The sequence below is a fragment of the Pipra filicauda genome, unplaced genomic scaffold (assembly GCF_003945595.2).
Source record: "Pipra filicauda isolate LSUMZ 115617 unplaced genomic scaffold, ASM394559v2 scaffold133_size2016399_pilon, whole genome shotgun sequence".
In the NCBI taxonomy this organism is placed as follows: Eukaryota; Metazoa; Chordata; class Aves; order Passeriformes; family Pipridae; genus Pipra; species Pipra filicauda.
Window position 1 is genome coordinate 1,185,167 of NW_024103807.1, and position 22,996 is coordinate 1,208,162.

Below are 22,996 nucleotides of genomic sequence, written 5' to 3' on the forward strand. Positions count from 1 at the left end.
AAAAGAAGAAATAAAAAACTCGCTAGTTATCAAGAAATGTATGCTGTGGATCTAGTGGGTGGATGGGAAGGGCGGACTGAAACTATTTAAGTAGTGTCATGCTTTCTACTTGTGACTGCAAATGTCAGTAATGCATAAGTGTCTCTGCAAAAGAAAATTCTTTCCTGCAGGTTCACATTTAGTTCTACAAATATGGTCTCTGGTAGAAGAGGAGAAAAAGAGACAAGAAAAACACTCTCTGAGGGACTGTTCAGTTCTGACATAATTATAACAATAACAAAGATTTAAATAGGTAGCAAGAATGCAAGAAGATACACGCTTAAAGTAAGAACTAGCATACAGAAGATTTAACTATCAGATCTAGTTTCCTGAATGTGCTATAAACACAGCAGTGTAGGAATTTCTAATGCAATACATGCCTGAAGCTAGAAAGTGTACAGTACACATGTGCAACATCATATTGTGCTCTGGTTTATACCAACAGATCAGTGGTAGCCAGTCTTGGGTGGCTTGAGCTCTCTGGCTCCTGGAACTTGGCTATATTTATCCCAGCTGATGTAGCCTGTCAAGTGTGTTCTGTTGTTGATAAGGTGCTGTAGTTGACAACAGTGGGAGATCAAGGGGGAGGAGCAGGATGGGGGCTTCCATCAACTGTTTCTTTAGGGACTTTCAAAAGCCCTGCAGTCACATTCCTGTTTAACTCAGACTCTGCTTTCTAGATACAGCTGGGAGCTTCATCAGAAACAAAGTGAAGATGCCAGAGCCTGTAAAGAAAACAGGTAAGAATCATAACTGACAGACAAAACCTAAGAATAGCTTGACAGAAAAAGTGTGAGTAGATTATGCATTCTAGAGAAATGAGATGCCACAGTGGAAAAGAAAATAGAAAGGAAAAAAATTGCATTTTTTACAATTATAAATATAAGAGATATTGAGTGATCTTGCAGAGAAATCAGAGACTGGTTTGTCAACCCTCAGCCACAAAATTTTCTCAAGAGACTTTGGATGAGGAAAAATTAGAGGTGAAACGTGTTTAGTTCTCAGTTTCTTTTAATTTCTCATTTCCTTTCCTAGTAACCTTTAGGACTTCAAAAAAAAAAAAAAAAAGCTTGTAGTCTCTCTCTTGGACAGTTAAACAGTATAAGCCTCTCCTGCTTTTATTTGGGGGTTTATTGTTAGTGAAATCTCTGTGAAAATGAAAGCAAACAGTACCTGATTGAGAGCTTATTCTTTCTCATTCTTCCAGTCAGTGACAATAGAGCTCTAGGAAAAAAGACAAGATTGTACCGTGAAGAATATATGCAATTTCTTTTCCCTCACCCTACTCCATCCTTTCCCCTTGAGCCAGAAGACAACTAGCCCTTCTCAGAAAGCCAAGGTCGTAGAGCCACAGAGAAAAATATCAAGAAAATATTTCAGATTTATGAATGTTGTAATTTAAAATCTACAAATAAGGAATCACTCAGATGCTGCCCACATAGAGGAGGCCTAAGATGGGGTGCAAGGTGCAATGAGTCTGGTTTTTTGAGAAGAACAAAGAGAGCCTGGGAAGCAAAGGTAGGGAGATTTTAGCTTCAGGACACCTGCAAAGGAAGATGGCTCAGGAACACTTTGTGTCCACAAGTAAGGTTGGGAAAAAAGTTGCCAAAAGCTGAAGTTATGATCGATTGTAAAGTGTGCACATATTCAACACAGAGAGCTGGAGAAAACTGTACAAATCTGGGATTCTTCACTTTAGAGCTTTCACTTCACTGATGCCAGTGCATACCCAGAATCATCACTACCTGAATGTACAGTACAAGGTGTAAATGTTCTTAATAATGAGCAGATTCCAGAGTTAGTCAATATCAGCTGTAGAGACTTACTAATAAAGGCCTTTGTGCTTTGCAAAGGCCTGTGGAGGCATCAGTCTCCTCTTAGGTTGGTCAGTGAGAAAATCCCCTCTGGCCACCACAACGAAAGAAGAACTTAAGAAAAACCTTCATTTGACCAAAGTGTTTGTTATCAGCCACTGCCAGAGATAGCCCATCTCTGCCATTACAGACTACAAAGCACTAAAGCATGATTAACTCCAATAAGATTTTCTATGTTCCCTCTATATGATAATCCTGAAGCAACAATGGTGTCACTAATTTCATTACAACTATAACACCATTTCATATTCATAAGGCTGCAATTTCTGGAATCAGATGGAATATAGATTTGTATATATAAAAAAAGAAATATATACTAGATCTTGAAATTGTAGACAAAACCTTGAAAACATAAGCTGTAAAGGTTAGGTAATTACCCCACAAATTAGACATACATGTCATGTTCTGATTTGAAAGTCACATGATTTTTAATCTTTATTGAAATGAGTTTAATGGTTGTGAATGGAGGCAAAAAGAAATACAACAGAGTAGGCAAAATCTGACTGTGTGATCACCTAGGCACTGTGACTTCTAATTTCTAGTTGCTTAACTGCCTTTAAATTAACATTTTCATTCTCTGTGGTTGAGGGGCAATGTCTCTGTTGTGATGATGCCCACCTCTGCTGGCGAATGGTGAAGAGAAATTCTATTCCAGCTTATTTCTCCATAGAAATCTAACAGGTGTCTAACATCACTAGTCCTACACAGTTCTTAGGAACAAACCAGACCAAACACTGGGATTATCACAGCAGGGGGAGGAAAAGCTCTTGTTACCCACTCTGACCGAGACAGAACCAGTCACATGCCCTGTGACTTCTAGAGAGGATCTTCTCAGTCTCCCAGGAGACACTAATCCCTTTGTTTTTCTATTTCATGTTGTTTATATAGTTCAAGCCATTTCAAGATGAGATAATGTTGAGCACTATCTCAGGAGGGCCAAATAACCATTGGGCATTTCATACTTGGATAAATTATGATTCTTGCCTTTCACACGCTGTGCAGTTAGAACACTGAAGAGCCCAAAGAAGTCCCTAGTCTCTATTACCGAAATTTGGGCACTGGTGTATAGGCAAAGGAAAATTCTGCACGTCAGAGAGTGATCAGAGATGTTCTGCCTATATCTGGTTTTTTTGACAGACCTGTTAATATTAAAAAAAAAACCAAAACCAAAAAAACCACCAATGAATAAATCATTAAACTTAAAATGGTGGAATAGATTTTCCAACAGACCTTCTTTCACTTTAAACTGTCCAACTAAAATACTTCAGGATAAGGCACTGCCCTATTTATTTACAGAATGACAAAAGAACTGCCCTAGCATTCCAGAAAATCTGTACAATCCCCAAGAGCAACAGGATTTAGAAGACCTGTAACAGTTTAATGTTAGACCAGTCAATCAAATTTGAAAAAATTCACTTTTTGCAGGATTCTGTTGCTGAAACTTTATGTTCTTTTCCTTTGATTTAAAGATTTCGTGGTTAATTTTTGTTCAAAGGTTCACTTTTTGGAAAATTTTGTTCTTTTTTTTTTGTAGTGATAATTCAGAAAGGTTAAAAAAAGTCCCAACCATTTCCCTAACAATAATTTATGACATTAAGAGGAAACAGCTGACTTTTTAAGCACCAAATTTAGTAGATAAATGGGACTTAATGGGAAATGTGTGTATTACTATATCTGGAAAAGGAGAAGTCTGTATTACTCACCTTCTTTGAAAATCAGGCAACTTTTATTCACATATTTTATAGACTGATTTTGCAGTTCAGATTAGGAAATTTCATCAAGTATTTATAAATACCCTGACTTGTAAGTACACAGAGGTTTTCATAATAATTAGTGTTGCATAATGAAAAGCAAACTGTAGAAATTTACTTTGAATACAAGATTATTCTTTTACATTTGCAAGCACCTAGCACAGCAAAGTACTGCTCCATTATAATGAACTTCTGTGCACCATAGGAATGTAGAAAACCCTAAATTCATATAGACCTATTTTCCTCTTTCGTAAGTTAAGATTCAAACCAAGCTGAACATTATTATCCCCATTTTGCAGAAAGTATGATGTATGCATAGAGAGAGGTGACTGATTAGTGAAACTATTCCTTGCCTGTTGCTCATGTTGCAGGAATTTGCAATCTCAGCTGTTGAAGTAGGCAAGGAATGATAAGATTGAGTCGTTCAATAGCTTTTGGATCACAGAATGATTAAGCTTGTAATTGCAAGAAGCCACTTAGGTTCTGAGTGAGGAATGAGCAGCATCTTTATATAGTTCCTCAGAAAGGAATTTACAAGCTCCATTACTGAAGTCTGCTTATGCTCAGTTTGCCTTTTAACTCAATGGAAGAGCAAACGGTATAGAAGGAAAACTAGATGCCAAGTGTAAGCAAAGATCAATTTTCAACATGAAGCCTTAGCAAATTAAAGAATTCCAAAAGCTAATATTACTTAATATTAATTAAATATGTTGGCCAATACATATTAAACCACCAAACACACAAAAAATGCAGTAAGATAACTCAGCTTTCGGGAGAAACCTGTGACTATTTTGTCTAATTTCACTCATCACAAATTTCTGCTCGAGTTTGTAGGATCTGCATTCAACCAGATACATTAGATTCTCCTCAAGCATTTATACCTTTAACAGTTTTTATTTCGGAAAGGCAAAATATCATTTGAAAATCTTATCTAACACACATTCTGCTGAAGTTCTTATTTCCCTCTCCTCCCTCTAAGTATCACAAATAATGATTGATGAAGAACTGAAGTCAGAGACACCATTCTGAAAACGAGGATGATACAAAAAAACCCCAAACGAACTAAAAACTACAACAACAAAACCCACAAAAGAATGACTGTCCTCTATCACTCTGTCTAGTTAAAAAGACTTGTGGAATCCACACTTCTTCCTTGCTTTCATTTCACATACTTCACACATACTTTGAAATTCCATTATTTTAGGCATAAATTTTCAGCTAATACTTGTGATTCTCAACAAGCCAAATTATTTAGATGATGTGGCTAGGAAATTAAAGTATTCCAGTTATTTAAACATTATTTTAATATACACCTTATCTCTACTTTTTCTGACAATAATGAGATAATTGCTCTTCTAGCTTCTAAAATTAATTAGAAACAAAACAGCACTTACTAATTATTTGATGCAGTACAAAGACAACAGAAAACAGTCTCTGCCTCAAAACACTCGCAAGATAAAAGCCCAGTAAATAGAAAGATAGTTCAACAAGAGTGTGAAGGAAATAATTATTAGTACAATAGGCAGAAACCTGGGTAGTAGCTTAGCCATTTCTAGGTTTTTGCCTAGGAGAGTATGAAAAAGATTTGAAGTAGAATAGTAAACTAGTTTGACAGTGGATGTTAGAAGGGGATTGCTTCAAAGCTGGTCAAAAAGTAAGGGAGAAAGCGTGAACCTGTTAGTATGAAGATTTAATAAATGGCAGCAGCATGAAGGCAGAATACTAGTTTTATGATTTCATTTAGGTGTAAATTAAAGAAAATTAGTTTTGGAACTTAAATTATTTCTAGTTTAATTTGGCCAAAAGCAAATATATTTTACATTTTTTCATCCTCTTGACCGAAAGACCTATTAATAGAATTTGAAAATGTTATCTGATCATGGACATTCAAATAGAGCTTTTTATTACTATCCAGTAAAAATGTAACTCATATAACATATATAGTTGTATGGCTGATGTGTATGTCTTCAGGTGTTACAAGACTTTTAGAGGATGCAAGTTCTGGTAGATGCAGCATTAGCCCTTGAAAAGTTTTGGCAAGATAACTGCAGACCACATGCAATCTGCTTCCTCTTCCTCCTGGGGTAAAAATTTGCTGGTTTACATTAGAAGTTATGTGAGTGTGTTTGCATTATGGAAGCTAGAAGTTATTAGGAAGGTCTGAGGTATAAGTGAAGTGTTGAAAAATAGGTTAGAACAAAGTGGCCCTAACCTCATTTTCTTTTATTAGCTTCACGTTCCTCTTCTCTCCCCGCCTTAACTCCACACAGTAATTCCAATTCCTTCCCCACTAAATGCACACACACAGAGCATCTATCACTCCCCTTCAATAATTCCTGTCTTCATCAGTACTGTTAACTCATGTGCATCTCTGCTCTCTCTCTAGAATTGCTGTAGTATGTTAGTACTAATGTCATTTTTTTCTCATTTGTGCAGGCTGGGTTAGACTAAATCAGGAACCAGAGAGCTAACAAAATGGGTGGCAGAGGACACAGGCTACTTGGTCATCAGGTGTCCCAGCCATGTGGCTCCTAAGTGCGTGTTCAACTGGAGTCTGGATAAACATGTCACAGTGCCTGAGATCTGTCAGTGCCTCACGGGCACAAGAGCTGCAAGTCATTCCACAACATCACACAAGAGGTGTCACAGTCATTGGGTTTTTCACAGCCTGATGGTGGTGGTCATATGGAAGAGTGTTTAGAGTATGGGATAGACATATGGAACTCAGAGGCATATATCTAATCTGGGTAGAAGCCAAACATTGAAGTGAGAGTGCCAAATGACCAATGTGTTTCTGGTAAAAGCAGGCAGAAGTGCAGTTCTCAGGACAAACCAGTTTTGAATAGTGGTGGTTAGGAACATTCCTAATGAGGAAATAGCTGAATTAGATTGTTATAACTGCATGAGTAAAAGAAAATTTCTGACAAACTTGGATTTACTTAGTTGAAGTAGCAGCCCCAATGAAGGGGTGGGAGTAACTGATCTCTTTATTTTGTTAAGCAGTCTGGTTTTTCCCCCAGAAGGAAAAATTATGGTATTGTCTTCACATACTTGTTCAGCAATCTCTCTTTTGCAACAAAGTATTTTCCTGTAAAATCTCCAGCCCTACATCTCTAGTTTTCTTTTGCAAATATGAACAGTGGAAGATGAAAAAGAATATACCTGGATAGAGAGATGCTTCTTTGGACACTGCCCCCCACTGACTCTGAAAGCGCAGGAAAAAGACTCAATAAAAAACTGAGTCTTCTTTACCTGTGAAAAAACATGCATCTTTGCTTCTTTGTCTGTAGAATCATAGAGAAAGAAGCCAGATAGTGTTTCAGGGGTGGGTTTCAGAACTGACCTATCTCTCCACTGTGCAGCGGCCTGGACACCTTTATATGTCTCTTGAATTCTATATGTCAAACCTACTGTCTGCAGTAACTCTCCTGCAATTATTCACTATACAATGCATCAAAATATACCGTGCTGTGTTATTTACTGAAGTGCAATACTATATCAAAAGGTGTGAAACTGATAACAGGCAGGACACTATAGCACACTATAGCACACTATAGCACACTATAGCATGTAGTCCTATACACTACAAAGTACTATTTTGTTTAAGAACTATTGCACAGGTTAGAAAAAAACTCAAAATATATGCATGTAGGAACACTGCACTCCCAGGGGAAATTTTACGCACTTATAACTTAACGTGGAAGGAAAGCATGCCAAAGGATACAACAGGAGCTCAGTCAAGGTTTTTATAGGCTCAGTGCAAACTACTTTTTTTTCCCCATCAAATATATAAAATGGGGCGGGCGGAAAGGAAAAAAAGAAATAGAAAAATGTAATTTAGGTTTTTATATAGCAAAGAAAAGCAAAATTTAAAATATACTACTTTATGAAAGTGTTTGTAGTTGATGCTCTAACTGATGTTTAAGTAGTTTTAATCCTTTGCAAAACAATGCAAGAAACATGAACTGTATTATGACTAAAGACCAAAAGACATTAGATGAAAACTCTGTAGATGTAACTCTGCTAAGATCAACTAATTTACGCAGTCTGAGGATATGCTAGAGGAATAGAGATTTTGTGCAATGAACAAAATACTGATGATATTATCGGTAATATACCATTTTATGAACTAAAGCACCTGTTTGAACATGAACATAAACTTTTTCATTTAAAATATTTTCATGTCATGTTCCTTTCATTTTTTTAAAGCAGAATCAAAAGTCCAAAGCTAATTATAACCACTGTTGTGGCCTTTGGAAGGATTTTTGTTGCTGCCAGAGTAGGAGAGCTATAGACAATTTGCACAGCGGTTACAGATAAAATTATCCGTGATGAAATTATTAATATTTTATAAAAGCACTGTTATATAAAAATAAAGATTGAGAAATATAACTAACTAAATAAATAAATCAAGGTAAAGAAATTAGTAAAATAAGTTACGTTACTAAAATTCTAATCTTGAGAAGGATTAGCATATTCATGGTCAAAATCATGACGCATTGGTTGCTTTACAATTTCCTGTCTGCTGTGCTACTTTTTATTATATCAAAACCAAAACATCATTTGGTTTATGCTTGTTCACCCCATATATTAATAACTTCATTAATTCTTATCATAAGTGTTTCTTGACACACTGAGGAACTATTTTAATCCATCTTGTAAATAATTAGAAAACTAGTTGTTGTAGAGTGCCACATAGGCGAGTACTTCAACTTTTAATGCTGAAGTGAACTTTTGAATGCAAACAACAATTGGTATTATTTTAACTGGGATTAAATTACAGGGGTCATCATAGGAATGTGGATCCCTTTCCACTAAAGCCTTGATCAGTCAAAACAGAAGGACTAAAGATGAACCATTAATTTGTTGTGGTATAGTAGGACACAGGTTCGTGCACAAACTACAGTGTTGTTGAGGAACAGATCCTGATCCTCTTTAAAAACGGTACTAAGTATGCGTTAAGACAAAATTAATATTTCTAAATAAAACTACATGGCAAATTAATGTATAGAGCTCGATATACATGAGACTACATACCACACCTTCTTGTCACAGATCAAAACATTCACTTATGAAAAATCAGAGCTCATTATGGGGGGAAAGAAAGATAAAGACAGACAATGAGGTGAGTTTGCTATCCATTCCACTTTATTTGATGACAATATGGAGAAGATATGGCATCTCAGTTAGAGACCAAACTCAGTAAACTCAAAGACAATTCCACAACTTCTCTGTGGAAAGTGTTGTAATTTATATCTTGCATGGGCAGATGGAAGAGAAAGGAGACAGCTGCTGCAGCCACAACAGCTGACTACACCAGATATGCCACAATTGCAAAACAGATTTTAGTGAGCCATCTCTCTTTTTTTAGTTTCTGCATTTACCAAGAAGCCGAAGACAACAGAGGTGACAGCCGGAAGCACAGCTGTGTTTGAAGCAGAGACAGAAAAATCTGGCATCAAGGTGAAATGGCAGCGAGCTGGCACAGAAATTACTGAGAGCGAGAAATATGTCATCAAGACAGAAGGAAACAAGCATTCACTGACAATCAATAACGTAGGAAAAGAAGATGATGTGACATATGCTGTAATAGCTGGAAGTTCCAAGGTCAAATTTGAACTCAAGGTCAAGGAACCAGGTACTGCATTTCCTAAGCAATTCTGATTTCATCAGTATTTCCAGTCCCACCTACAACTTTCATGAATGAGGTCCATGGAAATTAGCCTATCTTAACACTATAAGATTTCTCTACCAGCATTATGCCCAATTATTTGAAGCTATTAATTCATATTAAGCTAAGGAATACATTTGCTGTGGTTAAGACACCCATTTCCAGATGTCAGAAGTCCACACAATGGAGATCACAAAAGAAATCTCAACGTTCATCTTTAGAATTCTCTGTCAAGCTTTTACACTTAACTATTGAGAAGCAAAGTAAAGCTAATCTAACCTGACTTAAACTAAGATGCCTGCATCTTAGACCTAGTATTTTCTTTTAATTATTTAATTTAAAAATGAAATTGCAACAATTGACAAAAGATTTACAAGTTATGCTGTAATGTTTCTAGGAGCTCATATGTTACCCAAAACTGTCTCAAAATCACCTGCTAACAAAAACACATATTTCAAGGCAGACTTAAATATGAAGAATAACCTTTATATTATTTGTATATCACCTGTCATTACTACCTCTGTAAGCATAAAAGGACCAGTTAGAGGGGAAATTGAAAGAACTTGCCCAGGTTTTTCCTGGGAAAAAATATAGAGACATGAATTCCCTGGAATTTTCTCATGAAAAATGTCTGAAGACGCTTAGAATAGATGAAATGAATTTTGAAATATTTTTACCTTCCTGTTCCCATTTTCCCCTCCAAAATGGTTCCCATTTACCAATTCTGTTATTTTAATTTTTGCTTTTTATTTTGGTGAAAAGCCTTAAACTTAGGTTGTTTATCACCTCCTCTCCTTTGCCATCACTCTTTAGTCTAGCAACGTGAGGACACCTTGTGAGGTCTTCTGGTGAGCTGAAAAGACACTTGCAAATGTTTAACAGGATTCAAGATATCCTGTTCCAGATTAAAAGACAGTGCATGACGGGCTATGAATAAGGGGAAGTCCTAGTATGGATTAGGAGAATTTGACAGCTGTCAGAGCATATAGAAGTGTGATCCTGCTGACTAGCTCATCCCGAAAGCAAACAGGTCCATATTGTACTAGTTATATCTTCATCATTGTCTTTCAGGTTAGTTCCAGGCGGAGCCTGCTATGGGCAGATAACCTGCAAATAATGGAGTTACTGAATTTGGGAGTGCAGTCATTACCTAAAAGCAATACACCTCTGACAAGCACCCACTGGTGATGGAGATACCAGGATGTCAAATGAGAGATAATCTTCCTGCGTACATTATATATTAATGCCTCCAAACAAGCTTTTTTTAAATAGCTACACTATTTACACTGTACTAGATGCTCCAAGTTCTGGGAGCATCTACACTACCCCAGTTAGAGTAACATTTAAGTCTTTCCAGTAAAAATTTAGTTAAAATTTATTTGGATAAGGTCTAAAGGGATATATATCTTCTAACAATAAAAGTCTTGGTATTTGATACTTAACTATTAAAATAATAAAAATAAAATCACACTGTTTTCTTTTAAGACGCAAATAAAGACAGTAAAGGCATAAAGAGTAAAAGGCATACATTTTCTGAGAGCAGAGTTGATGCACCTTGATATGTTCACAGATACTGTCTTGTTTTTCAGATCTTACTAAGATGACATTGTTATAGAGTGACTGAATTACCCATTGTTATTTGGAAGAGTCTCCACTCCCTAAGGGAAAAAATATCTTGCTGCAACTGATCTGTTTCAAGAAATTCTACCTCCCGCCATCTGTTCCAGTTGCTCACTCCTACTCCATTTTCATACAATTCTGTCTTCTCCATTGTGCAAAATTCATTTGCCTGAATTTTTCTGTGAGGTCATGGTTCAATTGTCAGGACACAAACTTCCGTAAGCCAGAAGAAATGACAGATGGATTTTTAAAATACTTTATCCATACCGATTACTAGCAGTGTCTGCAGCTTTTGCCAAGCAGCACACAGCAATAGCATTTGTAACATTGTATTCCAACAGTGTTGTAAGCAAAATCTCATGAATAGGCAAACTATTTACAAAAATAATAATTACATCATTTTGCATTACCTTTTCTGTTTAGACCATTAATGTTATCATCAAATAATAGCATTATTCATCAGCTGTCAAGTTTCTACACATCAAGACTATGGAATTTAAAAATCCAGGCATCAGTTCTTTCCAAGTTCAGCAAAAGAGCGAGCCTCATCATACAGCTTCAGTAGGCCCCTTCTGCTTCCAGCACATGCTTTAGGTTCTAGGAAACCACACCTAACTTCTCTGCATTTTCTAACATAAATCAAAAGCTGTTCTTTTGCAAAATTTTTTTCAGAAAGGAAGTAGACACATGACTTTCTCTAATCTTGGCTGACATTCATTTCCAGAAAAGAGTGAGACAGTCCCTCCTGCTGGAGATGCACCAGCCCCAACTGCCTCAGAATCACCTGCTCCACCAGTAGAGAACAGCCAAAACACAGAAGGTAATAGAGAACTAATGCTGTCATCAAGTCTGGTTTATTAGCAGAAGGAAAGAAGTTGCAGAGGGACTCCTTAGAGTAAGTGAGGTAGAGACAGTAGATGAAGGCAGACCATAAAGAATAAGGAATCTCAGAGACAAAAGAAATATATTGAGATATTTTAAATTAATTTACTAATGCACTATATAGGCTGATGCAAAAAATTCTAACTGGTAATTATGATGCTTATTTCAGTTGCATCTGCTGAGACTCAAGCAGAAGAACCTTTGGACCCCATTGGGCTCTTTGTGACACGACCACAGGATGCAGAAGTTACTGTTGGTAAGTACAAAATGTCAGTCAAGTGATATTTGTAAACTGCACCTGTTGCTTGACTATTAGGGTGACAGCAGAGATATAACAGATAAATTAAACACTATTCATAATCTTATTTTAACCTACTTCCCTTACGAGGTGGAAACATCACATTCACTGCCAAAGTAGCAGGTGAGAGCCTACTGAAGAAGCCATCAGTGAAATGGTTCAAAGGAAAGTGGATGGACCTGGGAAGCAAAGTGGGGAAACATCTCCAGCTACATGACAATTATGATCGAAATACCAAGGTACAACTGGCAGAACAGGGTTCTCAGTCTTCTGGGTGATAACCTTTAATTTGGGGAAAATAGAAGCTAATATATGGAATGTTTTGATATTAAGGTATCTAAAGTGACACACAATGCTATACTAATAGGTAGAAGTAAGTCTATGTTTTGACTACACAGACAAGAGACAAGCTCTACATACAGACTTTTGCGTACTCTTATCTATGGTGAAATGAGAAAATGTCTGGACAACTGGGAAGAAAGTTTTGCACTATCTACTGCAGGATTCCTTCTGTCTTCCTCTCAAGTAATAGGTACCTGGCATTTTTAAGAGAAAACAATAAATCAGACAGATATTTAAGAACGGTCTATCTTGATCTTAGCAGGTCAAGCATTCCGTCATTAGTGTTGGAATTCATTTTATTCTTGTATTGTCTAAACTATTTTAAATAGCTAAGATCAATTTTTTACCACAAATGTGTTCAAAGACACACAAACAAGAATACAAGAGTCTGTACCTTGACTTCTCATCCTGTGTAGTATATGAAACACTACTACCCTCTCCTGGATGGAATTAAACAACCTTGCTCATTAGCCACTCCTTTTGCTGAATTTTGACATGTACTGTATACATTCCGGGTAGAAGTTGTAACTGTTTAATGAAAGCTTTACTCCTGTTTCCAATTTACATGCAATTAGTGTATGTGGTGACTGCATACACCAGTACACCAGTATACTTTGCTGTCCTCAGGGATACCTGTACTGATAGTACTCTTTAGCTGTTCCTGAATTTGGAACTATAGGCAATTTTTTATTACAGTAAGGAGTTGGACACTCAGGACATTCTTAATTTTAAAAGGACACAAACGTATAGTTCATCCCTTGCCTATTTCTCTCCATGTATTCCCTTTCCCTCTGTTTCACCATTTCATTTTCTACTTTATGAATTCTATCATTGGTGTCTCTTCTAGGTGTACACCTTTGAACTGGAAATCATAGAAGCAAACATGACTTTTGCAGGAGGGTACAGATGTGAGGTGTCTACCAAGGACAAGTTTGATAGCTCTAGTTTCAACCTGACAGTCAATGGTAAGGTGAACTGACACCTATTTTTTTTCTTCCTGCCCCCTATTTTGTTTTTCTTCCTGCCCACCAACAATTCCCTCTGGTAGATAGTGGCTGCTAGACAAGCACAGATCTGAAGTATAGCTCTGAAGAGCTAAAGGCACACCTAGAGAGGCCCACAGATGAGGATTGGATGGGTTGGCAGAGATACAGGTCTTTAAAAATACCACTGAGTTGTCACTCAAGTCAGAACTGTGATGCTCTTAAAGAGGGCACACAGAATCAGCCTGCCTTTTCTCTGGCTTTATTCTGATTTCAGATCCATTCCTCCATTATATTTAATTCAACTAGAATAGAAGATATGGTCATTCTTACTTTGGCAAAAGTTCACTACTGAAAATGGATACTTGGGAAAAAAAAAAAGGGAGGAGGAGGAGAAAAAAAGATTTAGACATGACAGTATTGTCAAGTCCTTTTTCTTCTCTTCCTGATAAATTCAAGTGATGCAGAAGCACCTTGTGAGATAAAATTGCTTTAAGATTGGATGACTCATTTTACATAATACATGGTGCCACCCTCACAACTGCTATATTAAAAGGTTATAAAAATTGAAAAGGAAATACATATTAACATCAGTTTGCCCCTAGTGTGGAAGAATTTAGTAAAACAGGATAAGCATTAATGGCCTGAAAGAGTTGAGTTTTTGGACCATTTTCTGTTTCAGGGATTCTGTTGAAGGGACTTCAATATTAACTTGTGTCCAGCTACCAGTGAACCTACTGCAAAGACAAAAGTTTGTTGAAGTTACTCATTCAACAATGTTAATTTTTGAAGTTTCACTAGCTGGCTGTCGGACTCATAAGACTTAGGAGCAGCAACTGAGAACAGTTCTTCTCCCAGTAGTAGTAGCACACCAATTCATACCGATAGAGTAATAAAGTTCTGTCTATGCAACATCCTCAGTGAATTCCCCGTACATCTCTACATATTTCCGAGAATTTATCTTTCTTTCAGAAGATAGGTTATAATTTATTATTAATAATAGTATTCAGCTAATATCCCTTTGTATTCTTATTAGGACTTAAATACCCTGTGAAGACGCTATTGAAACTAAAATTTAGCAGCATGAGAATTGGCAAACAAGAGATAAGACAGTTCATAAAGGTCCAGATTACGATGCAACATGAAACAGAAATAAGTTATACACAAGACACTGGATTTTGAAAGCTTGTTAGTGAAGGCTACGTCTTAAAAGATGATGTTTCAAGCTCTCAGTATGCAATTAATCACACTCTACAATATAAGAATTTAGAAAAAGAATTTCTGCAGGTTAAAAGCTGTAGAAATAGCACTATATTTTTGCATTATTTTGACTTGCTCTCCCACTGTTCTTCACCACTTTTTGTCACAACAGAAGCACCTGTAACTGGAGACTTGGATATTCGAGCTGCCTTCCGACGCACGTGAGTATGCACAGCAGAAACCTATGTAGATCAGATCATACATCCATGCGGATTTCAAGAAAGCTATCTAAAGGCCAAGCTGTTGTACAAACAAGTACAAATATCTGAATGTCTACTAAGAAATATTTCTACTATTAAAATATTATAGAAATCCTAGAAATCACCTAAGAGATTTTGGACTTTGTACTAGCATAATAATCACGCTTGTCTTCAATTAGGCAATTGATGTTATCATTCTAACAAGAACTTCAGCACTTTTTTTCCAGACCTATAAAGTACACTCCAAACATAGACCAATAGAGATGGAAAAGATTCTCTCTGTTGTCTAGTCTTGATTTGATCTGGCATGTACCTTAGTATAAACATTGGCTAAACAAGGAAGTGGAGTTTGAAGTGAGCTCTGTAAGGAGCAGATCTCTGAAAATATTCATGTAAGCATTTTGACTGTATTTGTTTTCTTGTTCTATACCTATATTAATTGAATGAAGACAATGGCATTGCAAGTGTCCATGTGAAAACTCAGTTATATGTAGTCTTAGATATTAAAACCTGCTATTGAAAAGGACATTCTGCCCCCATCTTTAATACCCTCTAAATTGGTGTATAGCTTAATGGAATAATGTTCCCTCCTATTAGTACGATTCACAAAATTGGTTAGGTATTTCTATTTTAGTTGACATTATTTTTCACTGTTGTGAATTTCTTCTCCCTTCGTGCAATTCAGTTTCCATTTTAGTTTTTATATATTTTTGTGAAATTACTAGGCTAAGAATCTTCCTACAGACATCTATTTCTTCATTATAGGGCACAAATCATCTGTGGCTACGCTCTGAGTATTTCTCTATCAGTGCTACTTTTATATAAGATTTTTTTTTTAGCATTTATCCCAAAGAACTAAAAAAGGCTTGCAGAATTCATCTCCAGAGATCTATCTACAGGTAGCTGGCCAGCCTTGCTGTGATGGCTGCTAAATAGAGGATGCTCAGTGCATAACTGCATTGTGTTATGTCACTGCAGTGAAAGCAGGTTTGTACAATTAAAATAATTTAGAATAAGTTCAAAGTGAGTGCAGTGTGAGCAGCTTCAGGCTGTTCAGATTGTCAGTCTCTTCTTTAAGAATGGAGCCAAATTTTGAACTGATCTGTTTAAATCTGAAGCTTTGTCTTTGATACCCTCACTCAGGAGCCTAGCAGGAGGGGGGAGACGGATGACTTCAGCCTTTCTCAGGTAGTCACTGTCTGTGTCAACTGAAAAATTTAAGTCTTACAATGAACTGTCTCTCTCTGCTTAGGAAAAGAAAAAAAATCCACAAAACTAAACTGCAGCTTGAATTCCAAATAAGTCATTGTTTATAATATGTAGTATTTATATGAGATTAATACATATGAGTAAGTAGTAATGTAAGATAAATAAAGATAAATAAAAAAGATAAAACATAAAAATATAAAAAGATTAAAACACAAAAAGATAGATAAAAAGAGATAAAAAGAAGAAAGACTAGTGTGATAGTTCAGTGAGAGGCAGATTCATCTGCAGAAAACGCATGTGTTTGGCAAGTGGCATCTCCTCACCACTGTTACAAGAAAAAAAGTAACTTCAAATTATATGCATGTCTGCCCCCTCTGTTGTACATGTTCTCTCTGCTGAGCACATTCTGACTAAAATTGCTGCTGCTCACAAAAATGTACCAACACACATGTATATGAAAATCTGTTGTTTCCTGGCACACTCCTTATCATATAGTATCATTAAAATTTTCACTTTATGCCTTTTGGTCCTAATGTCTTCTGCTATATCAAAAACAGGAACTCTGAGGTTAAGCTTAACTCTATGCATGTTAAAGCAATTATTAGGATCTTATTCTTCAGAAAAGCTAAACCTTGATTGCTGGGCCTTCCTGAAAATTTGATTTAATTACCACTTGTGAACAATAACATGATTAGTTATTCTCTCAGCTGTAGATTTTGATTTCCTGAATATTTGATTACAAGAAAACCTTTTCTAATTTGGGATTATACTAGTGATTTTTATATACATTTTATATACATTTTGTCTGCAAACATGGAAGATTTTCTGAAAGTAGGGAACAAAGTGGTCAAAAATACACTTTTCTCTTTGAGCCTTATACCCAGGAAGTTACCTTTTCCAGTGCTATACTATCCTGCAAGTAATCACAGAAGTAAAAACAATACTTTCTTAATGAAAAGATGTCTTCTTACAACATATTCAAAATTACACAGATTTAAAATTGTTATTTAACCTTACATTCTCAAGCAGCACAAGAAGTTTGGCACTTGTTTCTGTTCTATTTTTTTAACAGTACTGTTAAAATGCCCGTCATTTATCTGTTGAGACTGATTTCTAACTCTTATTTGTTCCTGCAATATTGCTTTTTCCTGACATTCTGATTTATACTTCTACAGACAGACTGATTTTTATTGAAGCAACTAATACTGTATATCAATAAAGGCAGCATTATGAGCTACAACTGCCACCAGTACAACTGAAAAAAAAATTCTGCTTATGAAACAGTAATTAGATATAAAGTGTTGCTGCAGGAAGAATGTAAATGCTGTGAGATGGCATCATCAGATTCTTGTACTCAAGAAAACAGAGATGTTAAGAGGCAGATGAACATTAATAGTTGAGATAAAAAAATACATTTTGACTTTCTAAAACCTGTTTGAATGCAAAGAAAAATGCAAAAAAGACCTTTTTTTTTTCCTAAGTGGAATAATCAACAGTCACAGAATTGAATACTTTTTGTAACTCCAAATACTTCTTATATCAAATCCCTGAAGTGATATTTTAGGAATTGAATCCAAAAAGTGATTGTAGTGACTTTATACTAAGATTTCAGTGTAGACCAGTGCTTCAAATGTTCAGAAGCACAGCTAAAATACATTTGATTCAGAACACCAAAAATAACATTGTGCCTTCCATCCCAGTTCATCATATGTAACGGGTAGAACTATACATCAAAAAACTTCTGCTTGATGCTTCTTGTTCTCACAAGTCAATTCATCACAACATTGCTTGTCATGATGCTTGTTGAACAACAGCATATTGAACCTCACCTCAGGATCACAGAATTCCTTCTTCAACTCTCCCAAGCACTAATGATGTGACACTTTTTTCAGTGTAATGAATTCTGGAATCACAAAGATCCTTAAGAAAAAATTACAGCTGGGATAATACTAGGAGGGAAAAAGTGATTTTAGATTGCAAGAAGTTCCACAAAAAGCTTGATAAATGCTGCCCTACATCGTAAAAAAAAAAAATCAACGCTCTTGGAAACTAGAGGAAAGAGGAAAGCTTCTGCAACACCTTTATGATAACAAATACATTCCAGATCAATACCACCATCAAATTAATACCCTATACAACTTTATGCACAATGGTGTAGAAAAAATACAAGTTCATTATATATATTTCTTATACCTATATGAAGACAAATATGGACATAGAGCCTAATTAAGTCACCTTCCATGTCAAGGCACATTCTAAGTCATATAAACACATCTACCACCCACCTGCAAAAAAATGTCATCTACATAATGTTATAGTCTCACAAGCTATTCCCATCTCCTTCTGAAACTATTTATGATTTTCTATTACTATACAGTGCCGAGGGACATGATGAGGGGGCGGAGTTTGATTTTAGTTCCCTACTGAAAAAAAGGTGAGTAAAAATCCATAGAGTAACCCATATCTATAAAGTAACCAGGTTCTGTTGAACAACTCTGAAAACAATAATACTGGAATAGGTCAAAGTTTCATAAATTCAGAATCCCTGTCATTTTCCTAAAGCAGCTCTAAATGGAAAAAGAATGACAGGTAGTTATGGCAACTTCCTGAAATACACAACATTTAATGCATTTCTGCTAGGTTTATACTGGAGAAAAAAAAAAACAAAGAGAAAAAATTGTCTTTCCCAAGACAGAAAAGGCCTGGACTCCGGTAATTACATGTTTCCAGCAGGCCTTTCATTAAAAACAAAACAAAACAAAACAAAACCAAACACAACAATTTACAATATCTATCTATAATGCTGCCTTTTAAAGAATTTTCTGTCCTACTTTTTCACAATTCTTTCCATCAGAGAGTTGGGAGGACAAGCCTTTTTATGAGATATCTAAATGTTACTATTACACTGTACAACTATATATTATATCTTAGGTGGCTGTTTATTGTATATATAAAATATATTCTATGTTGCATAAATATTATATAAATTTTTCACTTTTCCATTCTCTCTTAATACTCTTAATTCTTATTTCTTGCTTTTACTTTCTTTTTTGAATTTTTTCTCCAATTCCCGTCCTTCCTTGACATATCTGTTTTCCTAACCTATCTACTCATGTTTTTCTCTTTTTACCAAACTCTTAATCTGGGTGTTTTGGATTCCACTGTTGCCAACAGAGAGTAAGATTTCTATTTCATTTTATTATAAATGCATGGGTCAGACTGAATATAAGGATCATTTAGTTTGAAATAATGCATGCATCTTTGTCTTCTTTACATACAAAGCATGACAAAAATTGCACAGTATGAAAGAAAATTATCAACTGCTGATTTTTGAGACAGAAATGTTTTTAAACAATTAGTAGAAGTTAAGGGTGGGCCATTCAGTACGATCAATGTATTTCTCTGAATGTCCTTTGATCTTCACCATCGCTTTTTTTCATAAGCAGTTTTAAATTTTCCTTGACTTTCCAGATTTTCTCAATAACCCGTTGCTTTAAATTCCTGTTGTCATAGTAATTAGAATCAGAAAAATCATTTCCATAATATTGTTGCTGGTGCCTGTCAAACAGGCAATGAAGTTTTGTTTGCTTCTTTCTGTTCACTGACCCTAGCCATTCACTCTATCTTTTCAGCGCCTGAAGTGACTATAAACACCTGTTACTAGATTCATGTTTTGCAAATCTCAACTTAGTTTAAGTTTTCACAATCAGCTACTTGGTTGTTGTTGTGAATCTGTGTTCGGTTTCTGCTCAGGTATTGGTATCACTATTTATAAAAAGTGTTTTATCCTCACAAGCAGTGTAGGATCATGTAGAAATATGAAGGAGCTTGGTTACAGAGGCAATAAATACACAATAGTCTCGTGTTTCACTCAGGTTAACTCACCCAAATTTCAGTGGGACAAGCAAGGTCACAGAGGTATAAAAAACCCTGTGCTATGCAATATGCAATGCACCCAACTATAGGCAAATTGTGGCTTTGCAGTAACACCACAACCAGAACACTTGAGGGGTCCTTATCAAACTTTCTATAACTGACATTGATATCAAAGTTCCTTGTTTCAGCATGACCCAGATTGTTGTACACACACTCTAATTTCTATAGAAAATGTTAACCAAAAAAGAATTGCTTGTCTTTTAAAAAAAAAAAATTAAATAAAGGGATGCCAACATGAAAATATTTGCATAATTTCATACAGAGTCTCTACCTGAAATGAGGTGCTGAGTACTACGAATGCCCCTCGTAGCACCTTTCCCTTTTGCTCTCATAGTTGGTTTTGAGCAGTGATCAAACTCTAAAAGGGAGTAAAAATCTCCAGTACTTACAGAAATATTCAATTTGTGGATTTAAGTATTCATTATTTGTTAGACTAGAAATACGATTAATTAAAAGAGTCTCATCAATTTCCCTGCATTTTATCAGTGGTCTTGACATTTCTTACAAATCTCTGCTTAGCGAATTTAAGCATATACATTCACTGTTTCTAGTTGTTTTCACGACCACTTCAGAAGTAATTTGTGGATCCTTCAGGCTTTGCACACCTCAAGTTGAAGACCACTCTTATATTAATGACAATAAATAGGTATAAAACCTCATCACGGAATGGAAGAATTTTTCATTAAAAGAGAATGGGAAAAGGTACCTCATGCTGAGGAACTCTCAAGAGCTATGTAGATTCAAATAGAATGAGGATTATTCATTTACCACTTCTGCTTTGTCGCACCTAATTTACAAGTCTCCCTCAATCCAGAGGTAATGATCATTCCCACTACAATAAAGAGCTTCATTTAATACTATATCTCCTATCATTGTAATTTAATTAACTGGTGTTGACATACAGATGTCATGGGCCAAGGAGAGGTCATTGGGAAGAAGGACGGAACAGCTGTCACAGAGCTATTAAATGGGATAGTGAGCAGAGACCTTGAAGGAGGTGACAGCTGACAGGGTCCAATCAGTTGACAGTAACAGGATAGGAAGGAACCATTTCTGGGATGTACAAAACTATTTTTAACCCCTCCACATATGTTTGAAACATATCAGCTGCATATTCCATTTACAGTAGGTTCACTAAGCTGCATCGTAATGCCCCCAAGTCCATAGTTAACCTATGAGGTGATCACTCTGAATAAGGATCACCAACATCAGGGAGAGTAACATAAGTGTGGGAGAAACTTAGGAGTCCAAGAGCTCTATTACTTTTCGTACACTGCTTAGTTCCTCTAGGTAGTGGAAGAGTCCTGTAGGTAGTGGAAGAGTTCCTGTAGGTAGTGGAAGAGTTTGCCTCCTTGTGCAAACTCTGTGTCTTTATGGGATCAAAGAGAATGCAAAATAGTGAAAAGGTGTACTAGGATGGGGAAAACTTTGCTCAAAGACATTTTTTTCTTTTCTTTTTCAGAACTCAGTTAAACAGTATAGAAATTACAACCTGTAGATTTTAGTAACAATTTTAGATACAACTCACAAGCCTTTTCCTGAAATCAGAAAATATTGGTATTTCCAAGGAAGATACTAAATTCTTTCTTATGTTCAAATTTCTTGTACTGTATACACCAAAACATTACTGCCAGAAAAAAAATGGGATGCAATGGAGTGATGCAAAAGCTAAAGTTAAGCAAGTCTTCTCAATAGTGAGAGATATTAGACTGTGGAATTTCTTCCAAATTGGAAGATTTTTCTCACTATGTACTTGAAAATAACTCACACAAAATATTTTTTGAAAACTCCATGAATACTCCTACCTGTAAATTTTCAGATAAATAGGGGATATGTACAGACAAGCCTACAAGTATGCAGATAGACTGAGAGACCACCAATATTTATATAATGTCTTAGGGAAGATAACATTTGAATCTGTTAAGTCTTTATTATTTTCTATGATTTTATACTTCAAGATACACTTTCTCCACAGAATTTTAATTTTACTTGTACAAATAATTAAACATATATTTGAAATATTATATGCCCTTAGTTTTATGTACTTATATATCTATTTTAACTTACATGTATTTAGAAATATTTTAAAGTCACTCATTTATATGACCAGGAAAATTAACCCAAGAACTGCCTATGTTAAAGAAAATCTTGGTCTATGTGGCAAATCGGTTCAATTTACCTACCTTCTGCTAGGCAAAACTACAAATCATTTGTAGCTGCCTCAAACTAAATTATAAGTGTATGGAGAAAAGGAATCCTGATTAAATTTGTGGGTGATACTGATGTACTGTTACGGCAAAGCAAATACCCAGCACGCTTATCACAAGCACTCCAAACTTCAGCTACTCCTATCAATTCAATGAGTGATAGAGAGGATTTAATGCTTAGTGAGTGTTAAATCACTTCAAAGATATAAGATAGTGCATACCATATTTCAGCTCAAACTCACTGAGCTGAAATCCACTTCTCTTGCTTCCTTTCTGTTCAAGAGCAACAAGGGTGCTGGAAATCCCAAGCCTGGACTGCAGTACTTTAATAAACATAGCGCTCTCATTATAAGCCAACCTTTTTCAGGAAATAAAAGGACTACCAGAAATGTTTCGTTTTACCTGCTGTCTGGACTGACCATAGTAGTACTGTTAAGAAGCAATATTTCTCATAGACTAATTGGACTGTTCTTTTCCTGAAAAAAATGGAAATACACCCAATAACATTCCACTTTTCTCTGTATTACCTGTTGCATAATTTGTCTCCTTGGTGAAGTTTACCACTGAATATGACTTCATCATAAGGCTGTGTTCTGCTGGACTGGAATCTGTTTGATCCTGGTTATATCAGAAAATACAGCCATGGGAAGTTCTTTTTCCTTAAGAAATTTTTAACAAACTGTTATTTTTTCCATCATTTCTCTGTTTACCAAAAGGCAAACTA

At 35.8% G+C, this 22,996-nt stretch overlaps 1 protein-coding gene across 1 annotated transcript in view; it reads left to right on the forward strand.

The window, feature by feature from the left end:
- The first annotated feature begins 629 nt into the window (after positions 1–629).
- MYBPC3 (myosin binding protein C3) overlaps positions 630–22,996 on the forward strand; it is a 61,327-nt gene continuing 38,960 nt past the window's right edge. Inside the window, exons 1-10 of the mRNA XM_039378305.1 lie at positions 630–779; positions 9,036–9,302; positions 11,680–11,775; positions 12,007–12,093; positions 12,226–12,374; positions 13,325–13,442; positions 14,833–14,881; positions 16,064–16,108; positions 18,507–18,563; positions 18,984–18,986. Coding sequence (XP_039234239.1) covers positions 755–779; positions 9,036–9,302; positions 11,680–11,775; positions 12,007–12,093; positions 12,226–12,374; positions 13,325–13,442; positions 14,833–14,881; positions 16,064–16,108; positions 18,507–18,563; positions 18,984–18,986 — 896 coding nt within the window. The 5' untranslated portion in view covers positions 630–754. The remainder of the gene's footprint in view (positions 780–9,035; positions 9,303–11,679; positions 11,776–12,006; positions 12,094–12,225; positions 12,375–13,324; positions 13,443–14,832; positions 14,882–16,063; positions 16,109–18,506; positions 18,564–18,983; positions 18,987–22,996) is intronic.